Consider the following 27,549-nt stretch of genomic DNA (forward strand, 5'->3'; position numbering starts at 1 on the left):
CGCTTCGCAGGCTACCCGGCCGACCGGAAGTACTCGAAGACGGCGCAGAGACCGTAAACAAAGGCGGGGGAAACGCGGAGGGCTAACAGCTAAGCTAAGGCTAACACCACATCGGCTATCCTTACCCAGTATTTTCCTTGCTAATGTGCGGTCCCTGGCGAATAAAATGGACGAGTTGCGACTTTGGATCACCGACAATAGGAGAATACTGGACTGTAACATCATGATATTCACAGAAACATGGCTACACAGCGGTATACCTAACGATGGTATAGAGCTAGTCGGGCGCCACATTCTCCGGGCGGACAGAACAGCTGATGATTCCGGTAAGACAAGAGGCGGAGGATTGTGCATTTATATTAACAAGGCTTGGTGTACAAACTCTGTCATTGTTGGAAAACACTGTTCAGCTGACCTTGAGTATCTCATGGTTAAGTGTAGACCATTCCATCTGCCGAGGGAGTTCACCTCCACTATAATAACAGCTGCATATATCCCACCGGATGCTAATGCTAAGCTTGCTATGAAAGAACTCTATGCAGCCATTAGCAAACAACAATCTGCTCACCCTGAGGCTGCATTTATTGTAGCAGGTGATTTCAACCACTCCAACCTAAAGACGGTGCTACCTAAATTTCACCAACATGTCTCCTGCCATACCAGAGGGATAAAACCTTGGATCATGTTTACACTAACATTGTTGGAGCCTACACAGCTACACCCCTCCCCCACCTGGGACAGTCTGATCACCTTTCTTTGTTTCTCACCCCCAAATACTCATCACTTATCAACCGTGTGAGACCAACAGTGAAGACCATCAAAGTGTGGCCAGCGGGGGTTGACTCTACACTCCAGGACAGGTTTAAGGACACAGACTAGAGCATGTTTGCCTCTCAGGCCACCTTCGACTCACAAATAAACATTGACTACTACACACACTCAGTACTGGAACACATCAGCACCACAATTGACAGTGTTACCACAAAGAAGCGGATCACAACGTACCCGAATCAGAAACCATGGATCAACAGGGAAGTGCGGCTTCTGCTAAAGGCACGTAACAATGCCTTCAGATCAGGTGACACACAGGCCTACAGTACTTCCAGGGCAGAACTGAAGAGGGGCATCAACAAGGCCAAGCTTAGCTACAAACTGAAGGTGGAGGGGCACTTTGTCAACTCTGACCCCGACGTATGTGGCTGGGCATCCAGGCCATTTCTGAGTATAAGTGCGGCACTTCCACACAGACAGCCATGGATATGTCCTTCCTCAATGAGCTGAACGACTTCTATGCTCGCTTTGACAAGGACAACAAGGAAAAGTCCACCATAACCCTACCCTCTGATGACTGCCATACCATCACACTCACCCACACGGAGGTTCATAACGCACTAAGCCGCATCAATGCTCATAAGGCTGCTGGCCCTGATGGCATCCCTGGACGTGTCCTTAGAGCATGTGCTGAACAGCTGGCAGGGGTCTTCACGGATATTTTCAACCTGTCCCTTGCCCAGGCAGCAGTGCCAGCATGCTTCAAAACACCCCATAGTGCCAGTGCCGAAACACTCATCACCAATGTGCCTGAATGACTACTGCCCTGTAGCACTCACACCCATAGCTATGAAGTGCTTTGAGCGACTGGTACTGGCACACCTCAAGACATGCCTGCCCCCCACACTGGATCCTCACCAATTTGCCTACCATAACAATAGGAGTACAGAGGATGCGGTATCCACAGCGCTTCACGGTGTACTCTCACACCTGGACAATAAGAACACCTATGCAAGATTGCTGTTTGTTGACTTCAGCTCAGCATTTAATACAGTCATCACTTCCAAGTTGATCACTAAACTTGTGGATCTTGGTATCAATAATTCTATCTGTAATTGGATCATGGACTTCCTGACCAACAGACCCCAGCATGTCAGGTCTGGCCATAACTGCTCTACCACCATTACACTCAACACTGGCGTTCCACAGGGCTGCGTGTTGAGCCCGTTCCTCTACTCCCTTTTCACTCATGACTGCAGGCCCATGTATGGATCCAATTCCATCATCAAGTTTGCAGACGATACCACGGTGATCGGTCTCATCAGTGATAACGATGAGTCTAATTACAGGGAGGAGGTAAAACACTTAGCTGCGTGGTGCGCTGAAAATAACCTGATCCTGAATACCACCAAAACCAAGGAGCTCATTGTGGACTTCAGGAAGAAGAAGGGAGACACCCACCACCCCATTCACATCAATGGCATGGCTGTCGAACGTGTTTCCAGCTTTAAATTCCTGGGGATACATATCTCGGAGAACCTGTCATGGACAAACAACACCTCCAGCCTGGTCAAGAAGGCCCACCAGCGCCTCTTCTTCTTGAGGATACTGAAGAAGAGCCAACTATCTGCTGTCATACTGGGCAACTTCTACCACTGTGCGATAGAGAGCATCCTGACTAACTGTATTACAGCCTGGTATGGGAATTGCTCTGTTGCTGACTGCAAGGCACTGCAGCGGGTGGTGAAAACCGCACAACACATCATAGGGACTCCACTTCCGGTCATTGAGGACGTTCACAAGAAGAGAGGTTTACGCCGAGCTCGTTGCATTCTTAAGGACTCCTCTCATCCAGCCAACAAACTCTTCCAGCTCCTCCCCTCCAGAAGGCGCTACAGGAGCCTTCCAACTAAAACCAGCAGGTTTAGGAACAGCTTCTTCCCCACAGCGGTCACACTTCTGAACTCAGTCCCCCGTTGAACCTTCACATCCACACACTTAATCCTCTACACTACTCCTCCTCCCTTCCTTGTACATATCTGTACATACCTGTGCACACACAGCACACCTGTACATTGTACATCATATATCATATATTGTACATCTGTATATATTACAATACTCATGGTATTACAGCACATACATATCACATCTATATATTGTACATCTGTGTATATATATAATAGTACTTATATTATTACTGCACATACATAACACACCTGTATGTTGTACATATACATATATACATTTACATATATAGTACTTGTAGTATTATAGTACATACAGATACATGTATAGGTACATAAATGTATATTGTAAAATATGTATATTTGCCATCCGCATTTAGAACATTTGTATATCTATTTATATATATCTATATATCTATTCCCATCTTCACTGTGCTCTTAACTGTACATATCGTATTTAACTGTATATATCGCATTTAACTGTAAATATCGTATTTAACTGTAAATATCGTATTTAACTGTACATAATATGCACATATTATATTTATTGTACTTCTGCTCTTTGCACTTCTGATTAGATGCTAAACTGAATCTCGTTGCCCTGTATTTATACATGTGTAATGACAATAAAGTGAATCTAATCTAAATCTAATCTAATCTATAAATGTTGCTAATTAAAAAGGGGGCTAACAATTGAAATTTAAAAAAAAATATATTTTTTTTTTTATAAAATTCAGCAGGGTAGCTATCAGGACACGGTGCTTTCCCACTCTGAAGTGAATTTATAGCATCTAATAATTCTGATAGTGTCAGAGGTTTATCCAATTCCTCTGTACTGAGTGTATCAAGCTGTGGTATGTGTAATTTATCAAAAAAATGCACTGGATTGTATCTTGTATTCTTTAAACCGAGTAGAATATAAGGACTTATAGTAGTCTATAAATGTGTGCATTATATTTTCATGGCCAATGATTCTATTAACATCTGTGTTGGTGATTACTGACACTGCTAAATATGACCAAGTTAGTCAACCTGCCTGTACTTTAATTGGAAAAACAAAAGTAACCAATTACTGTATATCTAAAATGTTAATTGATTTTGATAAAGGCATCAGCCAAATAAGTAGAACTACTTTAATATAAATAAGAATGTGTGTGCGTGCGTGCAAATATTTAATCTTTGGACAAAAAAACTAGCCTGTATATTGTGCCCTTACTTAATTACTTAGAAACTGTAAGAATTGATTAATTATAAAAAATAAAAAATGACCAGCAAGCTTCCACTTCAGATTTAACTTGACAAGTGCAAATACAAGTCCCAGAAACATATTATAAATAAGAATAATATTTAAACTCTAAAATAAAGATGATTGAAAGTGAAAGATCAAGAGAATGGTTGTTAAATTCCTCGTTTTACTTTAGTGAGTGAATTCAGACTTAAGCTTAAAAATATACTAGTGAAACAACAAATTACTCACATTACTAGAAACTGAAAAGAATATCTCAAGGTGCCAATTCTGTAAGTGATGTATGGGCTCCAGTGTACTTCAAATGTGAATTATAAGTTAAGAATCTGTGGGGCTCATAGAATATTCTTATTTTAGAACCAAGTTAAGCAGACTGATTTACTAATGTTATAAATTTAATAAACAAACATCTTTGAAGATTGACTATAGAACAATTAATGTGAACCTAAACCAGCTCCTTTCGCAGGCCATAGCCAAAAGATGATCTGCTATATTTCTTTTTGAAAGGAAACACGTCAAAGAAACTGGATAGCCTTTGACACAGACAAAAAAAGGTCTCCAACGATGAGCAAACCATAATCAGGATTAGTTATGGATCAGAAGAATCGATTCTGCATGAACAGTTTAATATGAGCAACCTCTGAAATGAAGGATCAGTGTATCAAATGTGTCAAGGAAAACCTCAAGGTAATGAATTCAGAGTAGGAGGAACTTAAGTTTTATTTCCACTTATGAAACATTTGTTAAGGAGCCATTACTATGACCTCATGCTTAAAAACCAATCACAACAGTAGAAGCATGGCAATTCTCCAACAGCAAAGAAATCAAGATTCACATCACAATCAGAAAAATTCTTTGCAAAACTTTTAAAAATTATTTTGATGGTATATTCCCTATTTGATTAAATATCACAAAATGCCCACACAAGTCAAGATTATGTTGACTTACTTTGGGAGAAGTCAATTAGGGAAAAGTTTCATGGAAAACTGTTGACCATCACTGTTCTGCTTTATGACACTGACCCTGCTCACACTACACAAGTTGTAAAAGTTGCTCTGCTGAACTTTGGATTCAAAGTAATGCCATACCCATACTACACTTAACACAAGACCTGACTTAGTGAGACTAGCAACTGTAGCTACACGAGGAAGGCAAAAGTGTGGGGCAAACAAAAAAATGAAACCGTATAAGTAGAATAAAGAAAATTAAAAACCTGCTTAACCTATATTATTAAGTGAACTTAACTGCTATGATGCCTTACACACACACACACACACACACACACACACTTGAATACTGGATAGACTGAGTAATCCAAACATATCAAACAAAGCCATGTTTCCAATGTTCAATTTATAATTAAATGGGAGACATTATGCAAAATTAAAAAAAAAAAAATATGAAAGTTACAAACACATCAATGGTCCCATGTACAGGATAAATTTACCATTACATACTGGAGACAAAGGAAACTACAAACAAAAGAATTAAGTAATGATGAATTGGCATAGAACAAGACAATGTTTGGGTATTAGTATCAAATCAAATGACTGTTATGAAAGTTCACACTATGTCTAAGTACACACTTTCTACATCCATGTATGGATGGGAAAGGGTACTAAGATTACAGGAACAGATTTAGCAACAGTGTCCTGATTGCCATCACCCTACTGATAAACGGCAACAGATACAAAATATCACACTACATTACAGGTATACTGGTTAAAATTCTGTTACAACAAATATCTTTACAGTGAAATTTTCATTACAACAAAGTATTTTTATGGTCCCGACAGTTTCCCCATATGACAAGAGTCTATAGAAGTCTTGTTACTATGAAGTACATTCAGCAGATACTTTCATTACAACGAAGTGCACAAAAGATCTTGAAATGCCAGAATGTATCATCCACAGAGCAGTTAGTGCTGTGGCTGCACCTCAGTTGTGCACAACGATCCCCAAACAGAAACATTATAATTTTTTTTTTTCTCTCTCTGAACTTTCCTCGTACGTTTTTTTTTTGCTATTTTTGTTTGTTTACGGTGGTTTTCAGCGATATCCTTTGCTTATTGCTCATCAACATTTGAAAAACATCCACTGGAATTTAACTCATTGTCACCTTCCTATAGAAATGGCAGAAAAAACAATAACAGTTCATATTAGAAAGAAAAAAAATAAATTTTTTGCAGCACTCGATTGCGGCAAAAAGAAAAAAAGACGTTGCCAGTGAAATCGTAATTTCACCATTGACACTGTTAACTTTCTTGAAAGAAAGAAAAAAAAAATCTCATGTTGCAAGCTTATGTGAACTGCTGCATTTGTAGACACCAAAAAAGCAGTTTTTATGTGGTTTATGGATGCTCTTTCAAGAAACAATGCTATTAATGTGGCACTCACTCAAGAAAATGTGAGATTTCTGAACTCTCTTGGGACCTCCCCCAACTAGACAACACATCAAATAGCATCCCGAAGTGCAATCTCCGTGTCTGTACGGGGCAATAGCAGGCACACAGCTATGCTGCGTCTCTCCACCAAAGTAAACAGAAAAGATCTCGATGGGTGATGCAAGGTTGGGAGCACGTACATTGTAAATGCAGATAACAGGATTACTTGGTCACTGATCTGGCCAGGAACTGCCTGACTGCTGTGTCTGTGTATAGCAGAGGGGCAGATCATGCTACAATAAATAACTGTGCCGTTCCTGTTTCAAGCTGAATAAAGCTGGTTTTGCTAAAGTACGGAGACTAAGCCTCATGTTTTGGGGTGTAAGACAGGAACTTAGAGCGCAACCCCTATCTTTTATGATTTGCTTCTGTGTCGCTTCACTGCACTGCTGTAAGCCTGCTATTGCCCTGTCCCAGCAACGGACAAACAATCTTTCACAGACACTGCAATCGCGCTTCCGAATGCACTTCAGCGTGTCATTCCCATTAGGTTGGGAGTCTCAAGATTTCAGAAACCTCATAATATGAAGAAAAGGATGATTCAGCTCCTGATTAATAACTGTGCTGCCGACGGCATGCATCCACATTTAGATAATGTTCACATTGAATTCCTCCCACCCAATTGCACAGCAGTGTTTCAGCCATTGGATTTGGGCATCATTCGTACCCTGAAAGTATATTATCGCAAGGAAATGCTGAGAAAAATTCTTGTCTAACTTGTAGGTAGGAGGAGATTAAAATCAATGTGAAAGAAGCTATTGAAATGATTGCAAACACCTAGAAATAAGTGAAAGAAAGCACTATAGTAACAAATACAGAATGTCATTACAACTAAATATTTTTTAGGTCCCTGGGAGTTCGTTGTAATGGAATTTTACCTACCTATCTATATCTCTCTCTCTCTCTATATATATATATATCTATCTATCTATATATCTATATATATATATATATATATATATATATATATATATATCTATATATATCTCTATCTATATCTATATATATATATATATTTATTAATTCCTCCTCGATTGCCGGGATTGCATTCCAGAACTCCCCGCGATAGATGAAAATCCGCAAAGTAGAAACCATATCTTTGTATAGTTATTTTTATATATTTTAAGCCCTTAAACTCTCCCACAGTGTTAGCATTATTAGAGCCCTCTAGACATGAAATAACACCCTTTAGTAAAAAGTTTAAACTGTGCTCCATGCCAAGACAGAGATGACAGTTCTTTCTCACAATCAAAAGAATGCAAACATATCTTCCTCTTCAAAGAATGCATGTCAGGAGAGAGAGAGAGAGAAACATTCATAAAATGAATACGTGCTTTTGGGGTTTTAAGTATGCCGAAGCACCGCGATAAAGCAGTATTTTTTAGAGGAGCGTTGGTATCTTCTAAGCAAACAGCCTTAGCATATCGGGAAGCATATCGTATATCATTGAGGAGTTTTAGTTAATGCGTAATACATGCTCTGATTGGGAAGCTTCTAAGCCATCCGCCAGTAGCGTCCCTTGTATGAAATCAACTGGGCAAACAAACTGAGGAAGCATGTACTGTACCATAAATTAAAAAACCCATTGTCTGCAGAAATCTGCGAACCAGCGAAAAATCTGTGATATATATTTAGATATGCTTACATTTAAAATCTGCGATGGAGTGAAGTGCCCACATTTTGTTATGTTAAAGCCTTATTCCACAATGGATTAAATTCATTTTTTCCCTCAGAATTCTACACACAACACCCCATAATGACAACGTGAAAAAAGTTTACTTGAGATTTTTGCAAATTTATTAAAAATAAAAAAATTGAGAAAGCACATGTACAGAAGTATTCACAGCCTTTGCCATCAAGCTCAAAATTGAGCTCAGGTGCATCCTGTTTCCCCTGATCATCCTTGAGATGTTTCTGCAGCTTAATTGGAGTTCACCTGTGGTAAATTCAGTTGATTTGACACGATTTGAAAAGGCACACACCTGTCTATATAAAGGTCCCACAGATGACAGTTCATGTCAGAGTACAAACCAAGCATGAAGTCAAAAGGGAAGGATGACTGCAGAAATGTACAGAGACATCCTGGATGAAAACCTGCTCCAGAGCACTCTTGACCTCAGACTGGGGCGACGATTCATCTTTCAGCAGGACAACGACCCTAAGCACACAGCTATCACACAGATATCAAAGGAGTGGCTTCAAGACAACTCTGTGAATGTCCTTGAGTGGCCCAGCCAGAGCCCAGACTTGAATCCGATTGAACATCTCTGGAGAGATCTTAAAATAGCTGTGCACCGACGCTTCCCATCCAACCTGATGGAGCTTGAGAGGTGCTGCAAAGAGGAATGGGCGAAACTGGCCAAGGATAGGTGTGCCAAGCTTGTGGCATCATATTCAAAAAGACTTGAGGCTGTAATTGCTGCCAAAGGTGCATTGACAAAGTATTGAGCAAAGGCTGTGAATACTTATGCACATGTGATTTCTAAGTTTTTTTATTTTTAATAAATTTGCAAAAGCCTCAAGTAAACTTTTTCACGTTGTCATTATGGGGTGTTGTGTGTAGAATTCTGAGGAAAAAAATGAATTTAGTCCATTCTGGAATAAGGCTGTAACATAACAAAATGTAGAAAAAGTCATGCGCTGTGAATACTTTCCAGATGCACTGTATATGTGTGTGTATTTTTTATATATATATATATAAATAACTCGGACACCATAAGTTCCACCACACACCCCAGTGCCTCTTGCACCGCTCCCCCAATGTCCAGGCCTCACAGTCTTTGTGCCTTCCTGGCCGCCTCCAGTCCTCTCTCTCCAGCTCCGTCTCTCTTTCACCCAACTTCCGCTCTCAACTGAAGGGAGGCGGCCCCTTAAATAGGAACCCGGATGGGCTCCAGCTGCTTCCCAGCACTCCTCCATAGACACGCCCCAGTGTGGCAGAAGTGCCAGCTGCGTACCCAGAAGCTGTCCGGGTGTCCCCCGTCGTCTTCCCCCCAGCACTACCTGGTGTGGCGGAAGTGTTGGGCTCCAGGGCACCGCCTGGATGCCACAAAATACACACACTAAAATAAATATATATATATATATATATATATATATATATATATATATATATATATATATATATATATATATATATATATATATATATATATATATATATACATACACACACACATACACACACATATATATGCTGCCAAGGAGTTTGTCCAATGCAATTTCACAGGATTACATCCTCTGCACCAAAGCTAAATCATCCAAGAATATGCTTTGAATTTAGCCATTGTCCACATGGTCTTTACTTGCTAATCGTGTGAAAAGTCTAAAGGGTGAAGAAACCATGATTGTGCCAAAGCCACAGCTGCTTGCACTGAAGTAGACACAAATGGTAGAGATGTCAATAGCAATTGCCATAATGAAAGCCAAGAATTAAGTCCCATCTCTGTGAGCTGGTGGCAGAGATTACTGGGTTAAATTTGTTACCCAGCAATCACACACTGTTACGTTTTGTACATGGAAAGAACCCAAACAAATACATGATTTGTAGGTACCCTTATGGGGTTTTTCCTCCGAGTTTCCCAGCTCTCTCCCTATCTGCTTTATTAGCAATAGGTCTACATGAGCAGGCTTCAAATACAAATAATTTTAACCCTTTCAGAGACAACCAATTAATGAATACATGACAGTTTTTAGTGTACTGTTGCAGCAGAATGCCTCGTCACAGCGATTACACCTAGAAGAACGGACCTTGAGTAGCAATCTTAAGTGTAATGGACCCATAGACCTAAACATGTTCAAGTACTGCTGATTATCCATGCCAGTTTTCACACAAACTGGAACATGGCTACTACTTTGGTTGGGGGGGTTTTAGTACAAGCAAAAATCTAAACATATCACATACCTAAAATCTGTATAAATGAATATTTCTTCATTTTGATTCCAGTAATAAGTTAACTCAATTCGCAGTTCTAAAGTAATAGATCAAGGAGAATCAACATCTTAGCACATTTTTGTTCCAACCAGCCTCGTAACCTATGAATCAATATCCCTGCTTTTAAATGAACTCGCTGGTTAAATTAGTAAAATATTTCTAACTCATCATATAGGAAAAGAAACCACAGTATGTGGACTTACAACTCTAACATTTATTGTTGTTTTGTTTAATGCTATATTATGTGGAATTTACAAGGAACAGAGCATGCAAAGGTGCAACTTGTAATAATTAAAAAAAGGAATAGCTATTTCAATGTCATGACCACCTGTGAGCTCATGAGGCTTAAAAAAAAAAAAAAATAAATAAAAATCCAGTTTATTCCAGGACTGGAGTCATCAGTTCACGCACACCTAAAGCAGAAGATTCATACGTAAAATTTGTAGCTTTTGCTCCATGTATCATATCTCACATTAAACAATATTTAAACAAACTAAAAACACAAAGAACAAAATCAGACAATGTTATTTTACCTCACATATTGTGGTTTGTGAAACTTACTTCAGTTCATTGGCCTGGATCTCTTTATCCTTTAGCTGCATTTGATTATTCAATTCTATGACACTCTGGGCAAGCTGAAAATTAAAGAAGTAGTACTATAAGTGAAGCACAGACTTTATAACTTAAAAGGTTAAATTACAAATAGTTATTTATAGCATATAGTGGCCACAACCTTTGGGATACATAACTTAGAAACTAAAATGAATGGCTCTTTGTTGTGTAAAATACCTTGCATTACTGAACCCTTTGAAAAAGCTCTTTAAGGACTCAATTAAAAACCATTCTAAGAATAAAAAAAGTCAAAGTTAGTAAAAACTGAATGTCATACTGGTAGGTTCTACAAAGACCCTTACCTCCCCACGCTTCTTGTGCAACTCAGTGAGCTCTTCTTGATGTCGGATTTTAAGCTGGGCAATCTCCTGTAGTAAGGCCTCACTTCGTGTACCATCACAGCTTGGACTGCCATTAAAAAAAAAACACACAAAAGAAATAAGACCATATATGAAAGTAGTACATTACAAGAATTTGCTTGTGAACTTACACCCTACAGCAACTTGAGCAGAAATATTAAAAGAAATGCATTCCAAGTCTCCTGCACATTCATTACCTCTATCCCTTAATCTGGAAAGACAACCACTATTTTTTTTTTTTTTTTAAAACACAAGTCCATCCTTGAAGTTTAATATACAAAAACAAAGAATAAAATTTAAGATTCAGAAAGACAACAAAAAATGGCAGTAATGAGGTCATTAAATATACAAGTGGAAAGAATTATGGCTCCATCTATTTTCAGATCCACTAAATATGAGGCAGAAATCACAAATCCACACAGAGGATGCAGTTAATACCATTCACATCTTGATGCAAAAGAAAAACTGGAGAAAAAATACAAGTCAGGATTGGAACACAGGGCTCTGGGGTTGGGAAACATCACTGCTAACCACTGCCATGGCTTGATGTTCCACCCTTTAATTTACATCTGATTGTCCAGTCTTGGGTGACTTAGAATACTGGGCACAAGGCAGGAACCATTCCTGGATGAGGAGCCAGTCCTTCTCTCATATTAGTAGGGCAGGCAAATATCTATGTGAGCAGTAGGCAATAATGTAATATTATGCAGCACCACAATAACTTAAAACAAAATGTGAGGAGATTTTCCGTGTTCTAAATGTAATCAGAAATTACTTTTGCATACCTACATGCTGCTCAACATGAGTTACAAATTCTCAGTAAGCAAGTGTAAATACCTGTAACCATTATATTGCCAAGATTTAATACAGGTGACATACACACTACTGTTACACAACAGTAATTTAAAATACTGACACCTTTATTTATGCTTCCTCAAGCTGTATATTCCTAGTCAACTTGATGATAAACACTACACTCTGGAAAAAAAATGTTTTTATGTTAATTACTCAGGATTACTTATAAAAATATCATCTGATCTTCAACAAAGCCACAATAATCAAACACTATTGGCCTACATAAGAAGTGACACACTTTGTGGATATCGCATGTTTATTTTTTAGCATTTTTTTCATACAGATCATTTGTACACTGCATGTACTGGAGATATGGGTTACATATCTGATTGTACATGTGAAATCCAGTTATAGCGAATACTGAAGGAACGAAATTTTCAGAACAAATAATACTTTTTGTTGGCCTGGACAAACGTTTATACACCATCATGTTTTATGGATTGTTTTAACTAAATGTGAACTTCAGTATAACAAATGTTTTTCGACCAAAAATGGCCATCAAAGATAATAATGAGATGAAAAAAATGCTTAATTTGTCTGATGCAACAAAGGGTTTAAGGAAAATTTAAGGCAGATTTGCAATGCAAACAGAATACATCACTAAATAAAAGGGTGGTGAATTACAGTGTATTGTCCAGTATAAGGCGTAACATTATTATACATAACTCAAAATTGCACAGACACCGACAACACAGCCTACACAGGTCATTCAAACTGGATATTAGTTTCAGATTGTAAAGTTACCTATTTTGAATTAAGCTAAATGTTTGCTTAGAAATATGGTAAAAGCCAAAATGAAATTAATTTAAAAAATAACTTAAAGCTCACGTGCTGTAAACTGAATTAATTTCATTGATAAAAATACAATCACTGAAAGAAGTACATTAAATCTACATTAAATAGTTATAGTGTAACTAACAAGCAGCAAAAAACACCCATACATTAAACAGTGGACCTCAGAGAGAAAAAGTCAATGAATCAGTCCTAATGGGACAGGCAGCAAACTTCCAAGTGAATGGAATTATATAGCAACATCCAACCAAAGACAAAAGAACTGCAAAACATCAAACTTAAATAACATGGAACCTCCACTCAGTCAACAAAGATATGCAAACCATTTGAACAGTGACACTTCAGATTTTGGTTGTTTGCCAATTGCTTTAATAACTGCCAAGTTTGAAGGCAAACAGTTTAGCTCTGCTGTCATAGCCGTTTTAAACATAAACTTCAGGCTATTATGCACTAAAGAGATCTGAACTAAAATGTGTCCATTCCTATGGTTTTATTGGAAACCTTTACTTCATAGCTCACTCACTCCTAGATAATACAAGACAAATAAGGGACAAGGTGGCATAAACTGCTATAGTATCAGTGCCTCATCCCACCACTACTCTGGGAAAGGTATTTATCTAGGAGGACTCATTGCAAAGAAAAATAATAAAGAGTCTCCCCTTGAAAAATTAGACCTAGAAATATAATTTTTAGAAATGTATGAATCAAACAGAAACACAACATTTATATTAAATCTAACAGTATGCAAAAGATGTAATAATAAAATGCAAATATCCTTGACTATTTGTAACAAAATACCTGATGTCATGTCTGTTCTGGGAATCAAATTTCTCTGCCTGTAGTCTTTCAGATAAAACGGCCTGTAGGTCAGACTTCTCCAACAGCCGGTTATCTATAAATGAGAAGATTTGAAACGGGGATTAAAGGAATCTTCCATCTAAGCAAAAAATCATATTAACCAAGACACCATGGGATCCTTCTACAAAGGACATCAGACATTTCATTGACTTGAGTGGGAAATATTCATACTTACACTGCTGAATGATTTCTTCAAAAGCTTGTCTCTGTAGCCTGTCTCTCCGTTTCAGCTGTTCTGCAATGTGCCGCTTCCAGGTGCGCTCTGCCTGGCATGCTGCCCCAAACATATTGTCCTAAAATAAAATGAGATTTACACTTTAACGGATGAAGCACTAACGCCGGTTTATTCTTTCTGAGCAACTTAGCAGAACAAATGACTTGTTTGGAACCCTTATATGGACCAATACTGAAGTTGTACTGCCTTAAAAAATTATGGCCATAAATGTAAGACTATAGGGCTAATGATTTCACTTCTTCAAACAATTCTGAAAGTAAGAGTGCAGCATTTAGTAAAACTTAAAACTGTTTCAGTTCATATACAAACACAGCCAAAAAAAGAAGTAATTCTGTCAAAATGTAGCCATGACATAAAGGGATGTTTACTTTACAAATTATAAGGAGCCTCTGTACCAGAACTTGGAGACCAATCTTATGAAATGACAAATCTTCTCATTTGAAATTAAATAACAATAAAACAAAAAGAACCAGTGGAAACCTTTATATGAAGAAATCTAGACCCAAACAGCCCAATTAAAAGGGGAGATATTGTAGCATCGCACAGGCAGGGAAATGAGAATTATGACTTAACTACACCACTAGAATAGTAGTAGTATTGAAAGAATGCTGTATCACAGGGCAGCAGAGACCCAGAACTTCAACAGCAAAGTTGGTAGAGTCCAGTTTTCAAAATACACACTGGATGACCCATTGTTTGATGATGTAGGAAATTTTAAAACTGAATTTAAATTGTAAGAAGAGGGTCACCAGTTGTTCACTGTAACACGTTTAAGGGCCTTCCATTAAGAGCTAGTTTAGCTACAGAAGCAAAGAACAGTTTACAAGAGGAAGCATAGGTCTAAGAGATGAAGAGTATGTCATCTTCAACAAGGTGCAAGAAACTTTTCTGCAGTGACGTGTTCTACAAAACAGATACCAAGGAAAACTTTAAAATTATCTTAGAAAGGCAAAAAATGCCCTAAAGAGAAATTAAGTAATAGAAGTAATAGCAGATTCTTTGAGGACCCACAGCGGTAGATGGGAAGGATGACAATATCATGAGGAAAAAGGTCATAAGGTGAAAACCCAGTGGTAGAATTTTAGCCCAGAAAGTGACACTACATTTATACTAAAAACACTGTTTCACTTATGATCTCCCTGTAGTTGCAAAGGTTTCCACTGGGAGTTCCACTTTCTTCCCACAGTCCAAAGACATGCAGGTTAGGTGGATTGGCGATACTAAATTGGCCATATCGTATGACTTGTGTGTGTGTGCGCGAGGGCCATGCGATGGACTGGCACCCAGTCCACTGTTTGTTCCTGCCTTGTGACCCTATGTTAGCTGGGATAGGTACCAGAATCCCCTATTGGCCCTTTTAGACTGTCAGGGATGCCAGGGGCAACGACCCGGCCGGGACGCCTTGAGGGACCGGAAGAGGGTCTACGCCCGCCATGGATCACGTGGGGGCCGCCATCCTGGTTGGTTTGGGGGCCATGGGTAGAGGGCTTGGAAGCCCAACCCTGTAGGGACCCGTGGTCACCGCCAGGGGGTGCCCCAATGCCTTGAGGACCCTGGACCTCAGCACTTCCACCACACCAGGAAGTGCGGGTGGGGGAAGAGAAGCAGGGACACCCGGAGAGCTTCCGGGAGAACAGTCGGCACTTCCGCCACACTGGGGCGTGTCCAGGGAGGAGTGCCGGGATACACCTGGAGCTCATCTGGGATGAAATAAAAGGGGCTGTCTCCCTTCATTCGACGCTGGAGTCGGGTGGAAGCAGGACAAAGCAGGAGAGAGAGTGGAGGCGGCTCGTAGAGGAAGGCATTGTGTGGCCAGGACTGTGTTTGGGGTTTGTGTGCACTGACTTTATTCTGTGTGAATAGTATTGTAAATAAACATGTGGTGGTGATGAACAACATGTCCGCCTGTCTGTGTCCGGGCTGCGTTCACAAGACTATCAAAAGACACCCATTTATTGCTGCAAAAACATTAGAACTAAAGAACACTTATTGATGAATAGGCTATCTTGGTTAATGTATATAAAGAAGGGCCTTTATAAGCATCCTGTGGCTGAAAAATGTTTTTTGTCATTAGCTGAGAAATGTATTTTGTGCTATAAGAAAGGAGCAGATATACACATACTGATCTGCCTATGTTTCGTGGCTGGGTTGACTGTAAGTCACAGGGGACTTTACAACAAGCCAGTTTTTAATGGAAAAAGAATACCATTCCACCGCCCATAAATCTTAAAAGAATCAAGATAGCATACTCTGAATAGTGAAATCTACAATATTTTTTAAAACCTGGTAGTCCTATTCTTCACATGCCCCCCAAAAAAAATTACACAAAACCTTGTGATACATATTACAGTCCCATTATGTATGCACTGTGCATGCCAAATAAACAGAAGTCACTATTTAAATTTATTGGGCAGCTTTAAATTAGAAGCAGTGCATACCTGGTACAAATATGGATTGTGTTATGAAAATGAACAAATTAAAAGTGGAACAAATATATATTCAATGTGTTAAAGGACAGTTTAGATCCAGAAAGACAGGGAAAATACTGATAAAACTGTGGTACTTTTGTTTTATGAGCTTGTTTTTATTAGAACAATATAGACGAGAACAAACGATTCAGCCCAACAAAGCTCACCCTCTAATCCACTTAATTCTTCTAAAAAAACAAAACCAAAAGTCCCTAACGTCTTACTGTCTACCACAGCAGTTCTCAGTTCATTCCAAGTGTCTGTGGCTCTCTGTGTAAAGAAAAATGTCAACGTTTGTGTGAAATTTACCCTTAAGTTCCCAACTGTTTCCCCGTGTCCTTGATGAACTCATTTTAAAATAATAGTCTTGATCCACTGTACTAACTCCCTTCAGAATTTTAAACAATTCAATCATGTCACCTTTTAATCTTCTTTTGCTTAAACTGAAAAGTATCAGCTCTTTAACTCTTTATTCATAACTCACCTCCCTGGGGCACTGGAATGAGTCTGGTTGCTCTTCTCTGGACATTTTCTAGTGCTGCTATGTCATTATTGTAGCATGAAAGCCAAAACTGTTCACAGTACTCGAGATGGGGCCTCACCAGTGTATTATAAAGCTTGAGCATAACCGCCTTGGACTTGTACTCTATACACCGTGTTATGTAACCTAACATTCCGTTAGCCTTCTTAGTGGCTTTCGAACACAGTCTGACAGTAGAGTCCACTATGACTCCTACGGGTCTGCTGCCAGCCAGCACTGGGCGCAAGGCAGGAACAAACCCCGGGCAAGGTACCAGCCCACTGCAGGGCACACACCCACACACACCCAACAATTTAGGATCACCAATACACCTAACCTGCATGTCTTTGGACTGTGGGAGGAAACCGGAGCACCTGGAGGAATCCCACGCAGACACGAGGAGAACATGTAAACTCCACGCAGGGAGGACCCAGGAAGCGAACCCAGGTCTCCTTACTGCAAGTAAGCAGTGCTACCACTGCGCAACCTTGCCGCCCCCTTTTCATAAGGTGTACTTTCAATTTTCAGACCTCCCATTGTGTATTCAAACCTAACAATTTCACTTCCTATGTGTAATACTTTACATTTACTGACATTAAATTTCTTCTTCCACAAATCTACTCAAGCCTGTATGCTGACCAAGTTCCTCTGTAATGATTAACCAGATTCCTAATTATCTGCCAATCCACCTATCTTGGCATCATCTGCAAACTTAACCAGCTTGTTACTTATATTCCCTTCTAAAATCATTTATAATCTATTAAAAATAGCAGCGGCACTAGCACTGACCTCTGCACAACACCACTCTTAACATCAGCCAATTCTGATAAGGTTCCCGCACCATCACCCTCCACTTCCCGTTTCTGAGTAAAACTCTACAACCATCTACAAATATCACCCTGAACACCACTTTATGTTCTGGTAGCAAACACATCACTAGATATACAACAATATGACATTAGCTAAACCACTTAAACCAATTTAAATATTGACTTTATTCCAAAAAATAAAAAATAAAGATCCTATAAAATAATAATTAAAAAATAAACTCCACAAAAGTCCTCTGTTACATCATAGGCATGTAATATTTTTGGATGAGTTTAGTGCACATCACTAATTTTACTTGCAAACAAAAATCAAGATGTAACAAACCTTACATGTACAAAAACTCTGAGCCAGATAAACCTATACTCTTGTCAATGTTTCACCCTGCAGGAAAGAATAATGCAAATACACTTTGAAAAGGAAAAATAAAGAAACATACATCTTCATTCTTAATCACCTATCTTGAAAAGTCAGTTTCACACAGCTAAAACAGACTGATTATTACCCAACTGGTCAGACCATATTCATATTTTCAAATCATTTACCTTTGGTTTTTTTTTTCTTTTTTTGCCCAGCGCCTTCCGGCTCATCAGCACAAGAAGCCCCCTACATATGATATACTGTTCAACTCACCATTGATGTTTAGTTATGCAAGAAATGCATTTTGACAACACACTCCCCTTTTTTGGCCCTCTATACCCAGTAGCCTAATTTTTAGGTCATTTTTGGAACATATTTTGTGCAGGAAACTCCCTTCTGGTAAAAAGTAAACAAATAGGTGTCCTCAGCAAAAATGATCAGAAGGACTTGAACTTGTGCATGCCACATCAACTGACCCCAGAGGTCCACTAATGGCCTACAAGGAGTCAAAATTACGCCTCTTTACAAAACTTTGAAAAAATGGGAATCGGTAATATATGCGTGTGGAGTCTTGTATTCTATGTTGAGGCTCCTTATCATAATTATAATATTTTTGATATTTGAATGTTTACTGGTGGTCTTGCCCTCTAGGAACCACTTTCAGAAGGTTAAAAATTAACAAATATAAGAAAGTAGGGCATCATTTTAGACTACTTTAAAGTTAGTGATTATGAATATGATGCTACTTTTTGACCTCTTATAATGGATCTAGTGCTCTAACGACCTCTATTAGAGTGTGAAAATGACAAGTTATTACATTTGAAAACAGACATTAAACAATTACACTGAGGCATACATTTTAATATTTCAAATCTTTGGCATAACTATTCCGGTTTACTATGTTATTACTAACTCATGAACAAAATCAGTACATTTCTCATGCACACACAGAAACAAGACAGCTTATATAAATTCACTTTTTTAAGTTATTACTCTGTAGTTTTATTTTTTCTTCAGATGGTGCTTTGAGAAAAGAAACTAGATTAAATTGGTTATAAATCCTGACAAATTATAGACCTGGAATAACAGATAAAGTTAATGATGCAGCTGTACAACTAAATAAAATATTGAACTTAAAACTATTTGTATACTTCGTCTACTTGTGTTTAGAGAAACAATGATGCTGAGGCTTTACCGTTCTCTTGCAACCCCTGATTTCAGCCACATCTCAAACACATCAATTGGATGACTTTAAAAATTTGCAACTTTTGTACTGCAAATCTTACCAAGACTACAAAAAGAAATATTTTATGCCATGCAGCAGCAGTAATTGATACACAAAAAAACCACACAATTTCCCTCCATTTAAATTAAGGGTGTCCTGGAGGGCCGCAGAATTTCATTTTAAGTATCTTCTTAATTAACGGCGGAGTGGTGGCTCCGAGGCTAGGGATTTGCACAATCCCATAAAACGCCAGAAAAGACTCTGTTGGACCCTTGAGCAAGGCCCTTAACCTACAATTGCTCTGTCCTGGGAATGACATTAATCTGCAAAATCTGCCTCCAGCCAGATCCAGATCCTCCAAACTCGCAGGGAAAACCTGGGGGATGGTGGCAGGATTGGCACTCTAACCACTGATATAGATATATGTATATAGATAGATAGATAGAGATAGATATATATATCTATATATATATATATATATATATATATCTATATATCTATATATATATATATATATATCTATATATCTATATATATATAGAGATAGATAGATAGATAGATACATAGATAGATAGATACAAAAAAAAAAAACCTTACACTCTTCAGTGTTGTGCTGAGGTGTCACCGACTGCACCTGTACTCGGATCTCACTCAAGGTGGTTTGTTGTGTGGTGGGTGTGGCAACGTGCATGCTACCAACCTGATCCTTCTCCTAATTAAGTTCTTTTGCCATACTTTTAATTAATTTGACTTAGACCCCTTAATAGTTTCTTTTTCCTTAATTTAACAAAGCAGCCTTACACATGAGCAGTTCACCACAGTATCTGAAAATAAAGAAATGGGAGGTAAAGTAGGGATGATCTGCACAGGTCACCAAAACATTTTGATGGTGTTCTAAAAATAAATAACATTTTTTTAAAAAAATCAGCAGTTTTGTAAATACCTGCTGTGGCAGAATCAGAACAGCAAGAAGCCATGGAATTAAACGATGGGTTTAATTAACAGCAAGAATCGACTTCTCATTACGAAATCGCTGATTTAGCTGGTCATCTGTTGGCTCCTTGCACGTCTCAATTCTGCTTGGCGGCCATTTAATGAGGAAATCAATTCAGATGACCGAATCCATAAAAACTGGGTTATTAAAATGAAGGAAAAGAAGTTCATTAGCAGTGAAACTGGTCACTGACTAGGAAAACTGTTAGAATGAAAACCTGCAGCCAACCGATCTAAATGTATACAAAAGTGTTGTGAAAACTTATATTTTTGTACAAACGCAGACTGTTACATAGTACAAGCTCAGTTCATGAAGGAAAGTGCCAATGGTAATTCCTATATTCCAGTGAAATTACAAACCTGCGTACCCAAAAATCTAAATAAAAATCATTTTGGTAAGCGAACTAATGGAGACAGAGACAGCCTGCATATTGGTACTAGAGAAAGGTAATCTAGATTTAATCTTCCGCGTACTAGAATTAAATCCGTACACTTTAAAACATGGAAACACGGTAAACAAAGAAAAAACTTCCCTTTGCCACCAGCTTTTTTTTTTTTTTTACCGAATCGGTAATGATTCACCTACTATCAAAACTAACTTGGCATTTTCCCTATAATTTGAGTAGTTTAACGCCAGAAGGAAAATACTGAAAAACTGGCATACAACTTCCAACTTTTGTCGGCGATCGAATTCAAAGAAAAGTGCGGCTTTGTCAAACAATGATTTAAATAAGAAAAAAAGCTTAACAAAAGCTTATGCTGTGATATTATACACATTAAGTTACGTAGCAGCAGCTCACACATTGCACCATCATGTCGTATTAGATTCAACGTTTAAAACATGACGCAAAAGTAACGAAGACACAAATTTCTTAAAAACACTCCTGAGTAAGCATCTTTTTGAAGGGGTGACCAACATTTGAAAATTATATTTAAAAAAACCCAGCATTCTCGGTAATAAGAGAATGAAAATAGTGCATCTCTACCAATGGGCAAGATAATCGATGCGTATCGCGAAAAACATGTTATTAGCATATTCAGATAATGAACGCATGAAAATTAAGTTTTCGCATGCCAGCTGTAGACATATTTCTTCCGAACACCAGTCACATGAGCGACAGAAAGGTATATGGCGGAGTGATGTTTCCCGACGTCAGCTCAGCCTACCTTTCGGTTTGGCAGCCAGATTTTCACTTCGTGTGATATCTTTTCTATTATCTGTGTTTGCTTGTCAGCATTCAAACGCGATCACCACTTGTCTTCAATCACCCACCAAGCCTCGCCTCCTTTCCGCCATTTTCGCTTCAACAGTGGTCCTTCCAACTGGAGGCGCACTGTAAGAGCGTCACGCTTGGGCGGAAAGTGAGGCGATTATGTCAACGCCTGATTTATAGAGAACTAATGAAGCAATATGATAATTAGATCGATCGATAGATCGATATATGTCTGTTTGACTAAGTAATTACGCATTTTACTCCGAAATAATATTATTGTCTGTCTGTCTGCTTATGCAGTCGTGCAGTATAGCGGGGGCGGGGCCTGATCCTATCTACGAGACTGAAGTGTCCGTGACCGTATCTATGATTAGCCGCCGCTATTTACAGTCGACTGCTAAGGGCAAAAGGCACGTTTCAAGTACATTTTCAGCTATCACAGAATGCATTGTAGTATATCTGAAAAACACTTTATTATATTGTACATTTACCTCCTCTACATTTTCTGATATCTGAAAAATACTTTCTATTAGGCCTACTATTATTTTTAACAGCTCTTCTATTTTCAGATATCCGAAAATGTTTCAGATATCTGTCTATATACAATACTAAGGTCTGTCTGTCTGCGGTTACTCTCAAAAGAATGGGGCTAGAACATTGATCTGGATCTATTTTTATTTTAATTGTGGAAAATAATATACCGTACAATCAAGTCAAACTTAACAAAACTGAATTCAACCCCCACTCGAGAGCAAAAGAGAGGACAGCCAACAGCATGGGCAAAAATAATTTGAAAAAAGAAAAATATCCTTTTTACTACTATAAATGTTTATTCTAAAAATGTATTAATTACATATTGCCATATTTTGAAAAAGTTTTGAACAGATCCTCTCTAAGCAAGAATTAGATTTTTTTTCCAGTTTCAGATAGTACAGAACATGACTTACCCACTAACTTATAAATGGTGGGTTGGGATTCTTCCAGTTCAGCAAGATAAGTCTACGTAGACAATAACAATCAATGTGTCCGTCTCCACTTTAAACCCATCTGAGAATACTCCAAAGACAGCTGTTAATGGGTCTGAAGTGATTGTAACAGCAAGGCTATCTGATAGGCATTCATATATTTTTCTCCAAAATTATGTTAATGTGGTGCACTTCCAAAACAAGTGGCTCACTGAGGCTGGAGCTAGATTGCAACACTCACAAGGATGGATCTTGACCTGGATACATTTTAGGCAATTTTAAGCAAGATAAATGTGATGAAAGATTTTAAGTTGAATGATTGAATGCTTCGCGCATATGGTGCTAGAATGTATTCTATGCATGACTGCCTTCCACTCTCTTCTGAGATATTCAGTGAAATATCCTTTTCCCACTGTACCCTAGGATTTTTGAAAATAAGAGACTTTAATAATATGTTTTTATATATTGTTAAGATGCTGTCTGAGTCTTTCAAGACTGATCAGTATATCTTCTGGAATAGAAATGGCTGGGAGGTGAGGAAAATTGGGTAGGTTTTTATGGTTAATGATTTTATCTCTGTTGTTACTGTGTGAACTTCCTGCTTGTGGTTTGTTAAGCTAAGATCTTATTAGCCTTCTCTCTGCATTCCATTTCTTTTGTTGTCAAGAGGTTAAATTCTGACCTCCATTTCTGAGCCGTCTTTTCCTATAAAGTACGTCATTTGGAGACTTGGCATATTCTTGATCTATTCTGGTAATTTCACTGATTAACTCTGGCACCTTCTTGGTCTCCAGTTATTTTTGTGGAAAAGATATAAAATAATGTGTCCTCATAAGAACGCCTTCAGTCCTTTAAGGATGCATTTGCCTCTAAAAATAATTTGTTTGGAGGTGAATTCTGTAAAGTTTACATCTGCTAATGACAGGGGGATTAAGATGACAGCTATGAAATGAGTGTATAGATCATAGTGATTCAAGCTTCACGATCTGAGAGGCAGGATCAAAGATAACAATAGCATTATACTTACAGAATTTGATAGTGGGCAATACATTATTATTATTAAAGAAATAATTAGTAACTCTGATGTACTGGTGAGAAGGAATATTCTTGAGTTAAGATTTAAGAATCTACATTGGTCTGATAAGTTATGATCCATTACAAACTGTGTGATTGCCTTTGCAGTATTAGATGTTATCGCCACTATAGCTCCTGATCTATTCAGTTCTGGAATTAAAAGAGTTAAAATCTCTAGCCATTATAATTTTATGAATGCTCATTTGGGAATTGATGCAAATATGTTTTGGGTAAAATCTCTATTATCCACATTTGGTTCATTGATATTTATCAAAATTATTTTATATTTGAATAAATTATCTATCACCATGAAATAACACCCTTCAGGATCAGCTACTACATCTGAGATTGTTTTATGTATTAAGATTCCCACACCTCTAGTTTTCTTTGTATAGCTGGAGTGAAACATTTCTCCGCTCCACTCTTTTAGCAATCAAAACTGGTCCTTATTGATTAAGTGGGTCTCTTGTAACAATACTATTTAGGCCAGTTGGGTGGGAGAATACTTTTTTTCCTTAGATTGTGATTGATACCTTTGACATTCCAGCTTACAAAATTCACTGTTTGGTCAGAGAGACACTGCTTCTGAGCTTTTGAAGATATTTTGTAATCTTAAGCAAAAGTTGTGTGTTGCTTCATAAATTATCTTTAACCTTGATTTAATATTATTGCCAGGTATTATGGCTAACGGCCGTATTATTATGTTGGCACTTACAGCTGTGGTGGTAAAAAGAATAAAAACAAGTCTTTCTCTCCACCTCAAAACCTGCCTACATTTTGCCACACGTGAGGCTAGACTACATGATCTTTGTCTTAATCAAAAACTTATGAATTCTAAAAAAAAAAAATTAGATAGTGGCAAAATGGTGGCCATAGGACAGAAAAGTGACCTTTGTTCGGGTATTTATGGCAAAGAGATTGGAAAACCACATGACAACCACCATGATGGCACAAAGAAAAAGAAGAGTAGCAGCATCTGCAGACCATCAGCCAAATCATGGAATGCAATCAAGTGACAAAGAACAAAAACAAAAAAAGAAGACAAGATACTGTAGCACATGGACAAGTAAGAAGTAGTCCCAAGTACAGCATGATATGTTCTGGAAATTCAAAAAAGTTTAGGTCAGGGCACCTGGTGGCCAGAAAAAGTTTATTTTAATAAAAGCATGGTCCTTTAAAACCCATCTATTAATAATGTGACATAGATTATTTTATAGAAATGTGAAATAAAACAAAAACCGCCAAACCAGCCTGGATGCAACATGTTTTGCAATGTCACACTTCAAAAACAAATTTTTCAAAGAGAGTTTTGCACATAGATTCAGCAGTAATGATTCAGCACAAAACATCTTTGAGCAGTGACCATCATGAGCTGATTTGAAGATAGCACGTAACTGGTACTTATGTTAATTAAGTTGCATCTGTTCGATTATGTAATTTTTATTAATTTGACAGATTTAGTATAAATATTGGTACACAGTACACAGTTCATCCCAGCCAACACAACCAGGCCACTAGATGGAGATTTCCCTGCGGCTTAGAGGTGTCCCGGATTCCTGCAGGGCACCATGGGAGATGGAGTTTGGCTTCACAGCCCTGCTGGGTGCCATGGGTGCCTCCATGTGACGCTGCAGGGAAACAGGGGGATTTTTATTTTCCCTTCAGACTGGAAGTACTTCTGTTCTTCCATCCCTGTGACTTGGGAGTACTTCCAGGCTGAAGAAAAAATATAAGTCTTCATCTGACCCGGAAGTGCTATTGAATCACGTGTACTGAAGGACAGGAGCACTTCCGGGTCATGGACTATTTAAAGGACTATGGGAAACCCAGTGAGCTGAGCCAGAGTTGGGAGGGAGTGTGACAGAGTTGCTTGGAGTGGAAAAGTTGTTTATTTGTATTGATTATTGATTATTGTTGGAGAATTGTGGCGTATGCGGTGCTTTGTGCACTTTATTGAAGAAAAATATTAAAAGGTTCTTGGAACTGCATGCATGCTCCTGGTACCCTCAGTTGCAGAGTGTAACATGATGCATCAGGAGGGAGGCTGCTCTTCCATCCAGTGAAGGTGTGCTGCATCATGGTAGCATAGTTCATACAGGTATCTGTTTTTTTCTTGGTGGCAACTGGGTGGTGTTTAAGGGGTATTGAAATATGTACATTGTCACAGACAGCCAAGGTCCTTACCCAGCCAGGAAGCCTCTTCGCTGAAAGGACCGGGGGAGCAAGCATGGGCAGAACAGTACTTCCCCTGGGAAGCTAGATGGCAGCCTCTATGGGTCGCAGTGGTGCCTTGAACTCCTACTAGGCATCATGGGAGATGGAGTTATCTACAGCCCTGTTGGGATCTGGGGGGTGCTGCCAGGGGGCGCAGCAGCTGCTTCCAGAGCCCATGTGGACGGTTCTTCCACCACACCCAGAAGTACAGCAAAGTGGGGCAACGAGCACCTGGAGCACTTCCCAGGGCGTTATAAAAGGAGCTAGAAGTCACCACTCAGGGAGCAAGAGTCAGGTGGAGGGAAACAAAGCTTGCTGGAAGGAGTGGAGGAGACAAAAGAGAAGAAAAGAATAGAAGAAAAGAATTGTGTTTAGCTGTTGTGCTTATTGGGACTGTTTTGTGCCTGTGGGAAACGGGGAAGGCATTGCCCACAGGTGAAGAAAAGAAAATAAAACATTTGCATTTTATCAGTGTGCCCTGCGTCTGTCTGTGTCGGGGTGAGTGGCTGCTACGCTCTCTACATTTGTCACAACATTAACAAGGTGATTGTGATTTACAAAGGTAAATTGTGTGGAAATGTGCATACACCAGGTTTTATGAATCTGATGTTTTTTGGTGTTTGCATTTTCCTGTTTTTTGCTATAAGCATATTTTCATACTCAAATCCAGGCAAAGTTTTATAAATGAGACCCCTACACTGTTTTTAATACTGTGTGAACTCTTGACAGATCCATTTTAATGCGGAGAAGTGCAAAGCTCTGCAGGCAGGAATTAGGAACATTAATTATAAATACTTCTTAAGTACTGCTGACCTATAGAACCAATAGCATGCAAATTTTGAAAGTGGTTTTGTTGTATATAAATCAAGGGATGTTATGCTCAGACACTGCACTGCATTATCTTGAGTATTCTGGTCTACTACACAGTAAAAATGATAGTGTTTCAATCACCATGTTAACTTTTTTTAACACTGAATTAACACCCTAAAGAGTAAAATGTCTCTCAGTACTGATATTAAAAGCTGGAGTTAAATTGTGGAGTCAAGTTCAATGTTAAACTCCACCCATTTACATATGACGGCTTTGAGCAGGACCCGCCCTTTCTTTGACGTCGTCTAAGTAAACTCGGAGGCATTACATATTGTTGCAAATATTAAAGTGAGCAATCTGTGATTGATTGGTGTCAGGGATGCCAGGGGCAACAACCCGGCTGGGACGCCATGAGGGACTGGATGTGGGTCTGCGCCCACCCTGGATCACGTGGGGGCCACCATCCTGGTTGCTTTGGGGGCCACGGGTTGAGGGCATGGAAGCCCCACCCTGCAGGGGCCCGTGGTCACCGCCAGGAGGCGCCCCAATGCCTTGGGGACCTGTTACCTCAGCACTTCCGTCACACCAGGAAGTGCTGGGGGGAAGATTAAGGAGGACGGGGGAGTGCCGGAAACCACCTGGAGCTCATCCGGGAGCATATAAAAGGGGCCGTCTCCTTTCATTCAAGGCTGGAGTCGGGTGGAAGAAGGACAAGGCACTAGAGGAGTGTGGAGGCCGCCCGAAGAAAAGGCATTTGTGTGGCCAGGACTGTGTGTTGGGTTTGGATTGTGCACGGACTTAGTCTTAG

General features: G+C 38.9%; 1 protein-coding gene across 2 annotated transcripts in view; it reads right to left on the reverse strand.

Annotated features, from left to right (window-relative positions):
- The window catches only part of atg16l1 (ATG16 autophagy related 16-like 1 (S. cerevisiae)), a 72,667-nt gene extending 50,862 nt beyond the window's left edge, over positions 1-21,805 (reverse strand). Inside the window, exons 1-5 of one of the 2 annotated variants that reach the window (XM_039762676.1) lie at positions 21,632-21,805; positions 14,014-14,131; positions 13,779-13,872; positions 11,277-11,382; positions 10,924-10,997 (exon numbers count right to left, since the gene is read on the reverse strand). In XM_039762676.1, coding sequence (XP_039618610.1) covers positions 10,924-10,997; positions 11,277-11,382; positions 13,779-13,872; positions 14,014-14,125 — 386 coding nt within the window. In that variant the 5' untranslated portion in view covers positions 14,126-14,131; positions 21,632-21,805. The remainder of the gene's footprint in view (positions 1-10,923; positions 10,998-11,276; positions 11,383-13,778; positions 13,873-14,013; positions 14,132-21,631) is intronic. The other variant, XM_039762684.1, reaches the window with a different exon arrangement.
- Positions 21,806-27,549: the final 5,744 nt, after the last annotated feature.

This window comes from Polypterus senegalus, chromosome 1 (genome assembly GCF_016835505.1).
Source record: "Polypterus senegalus isolate Bchr_013 chromosome 1, ASM1683550v1, whole genome shotgun sequence".
Taxonomy (NCBI): domain Eukaryota; kingdom Metazoa; phylum Chordata; class Cladistia; order Polypteriformes; family Polypteridae; genus Polypterus; species Polypterus senegalus.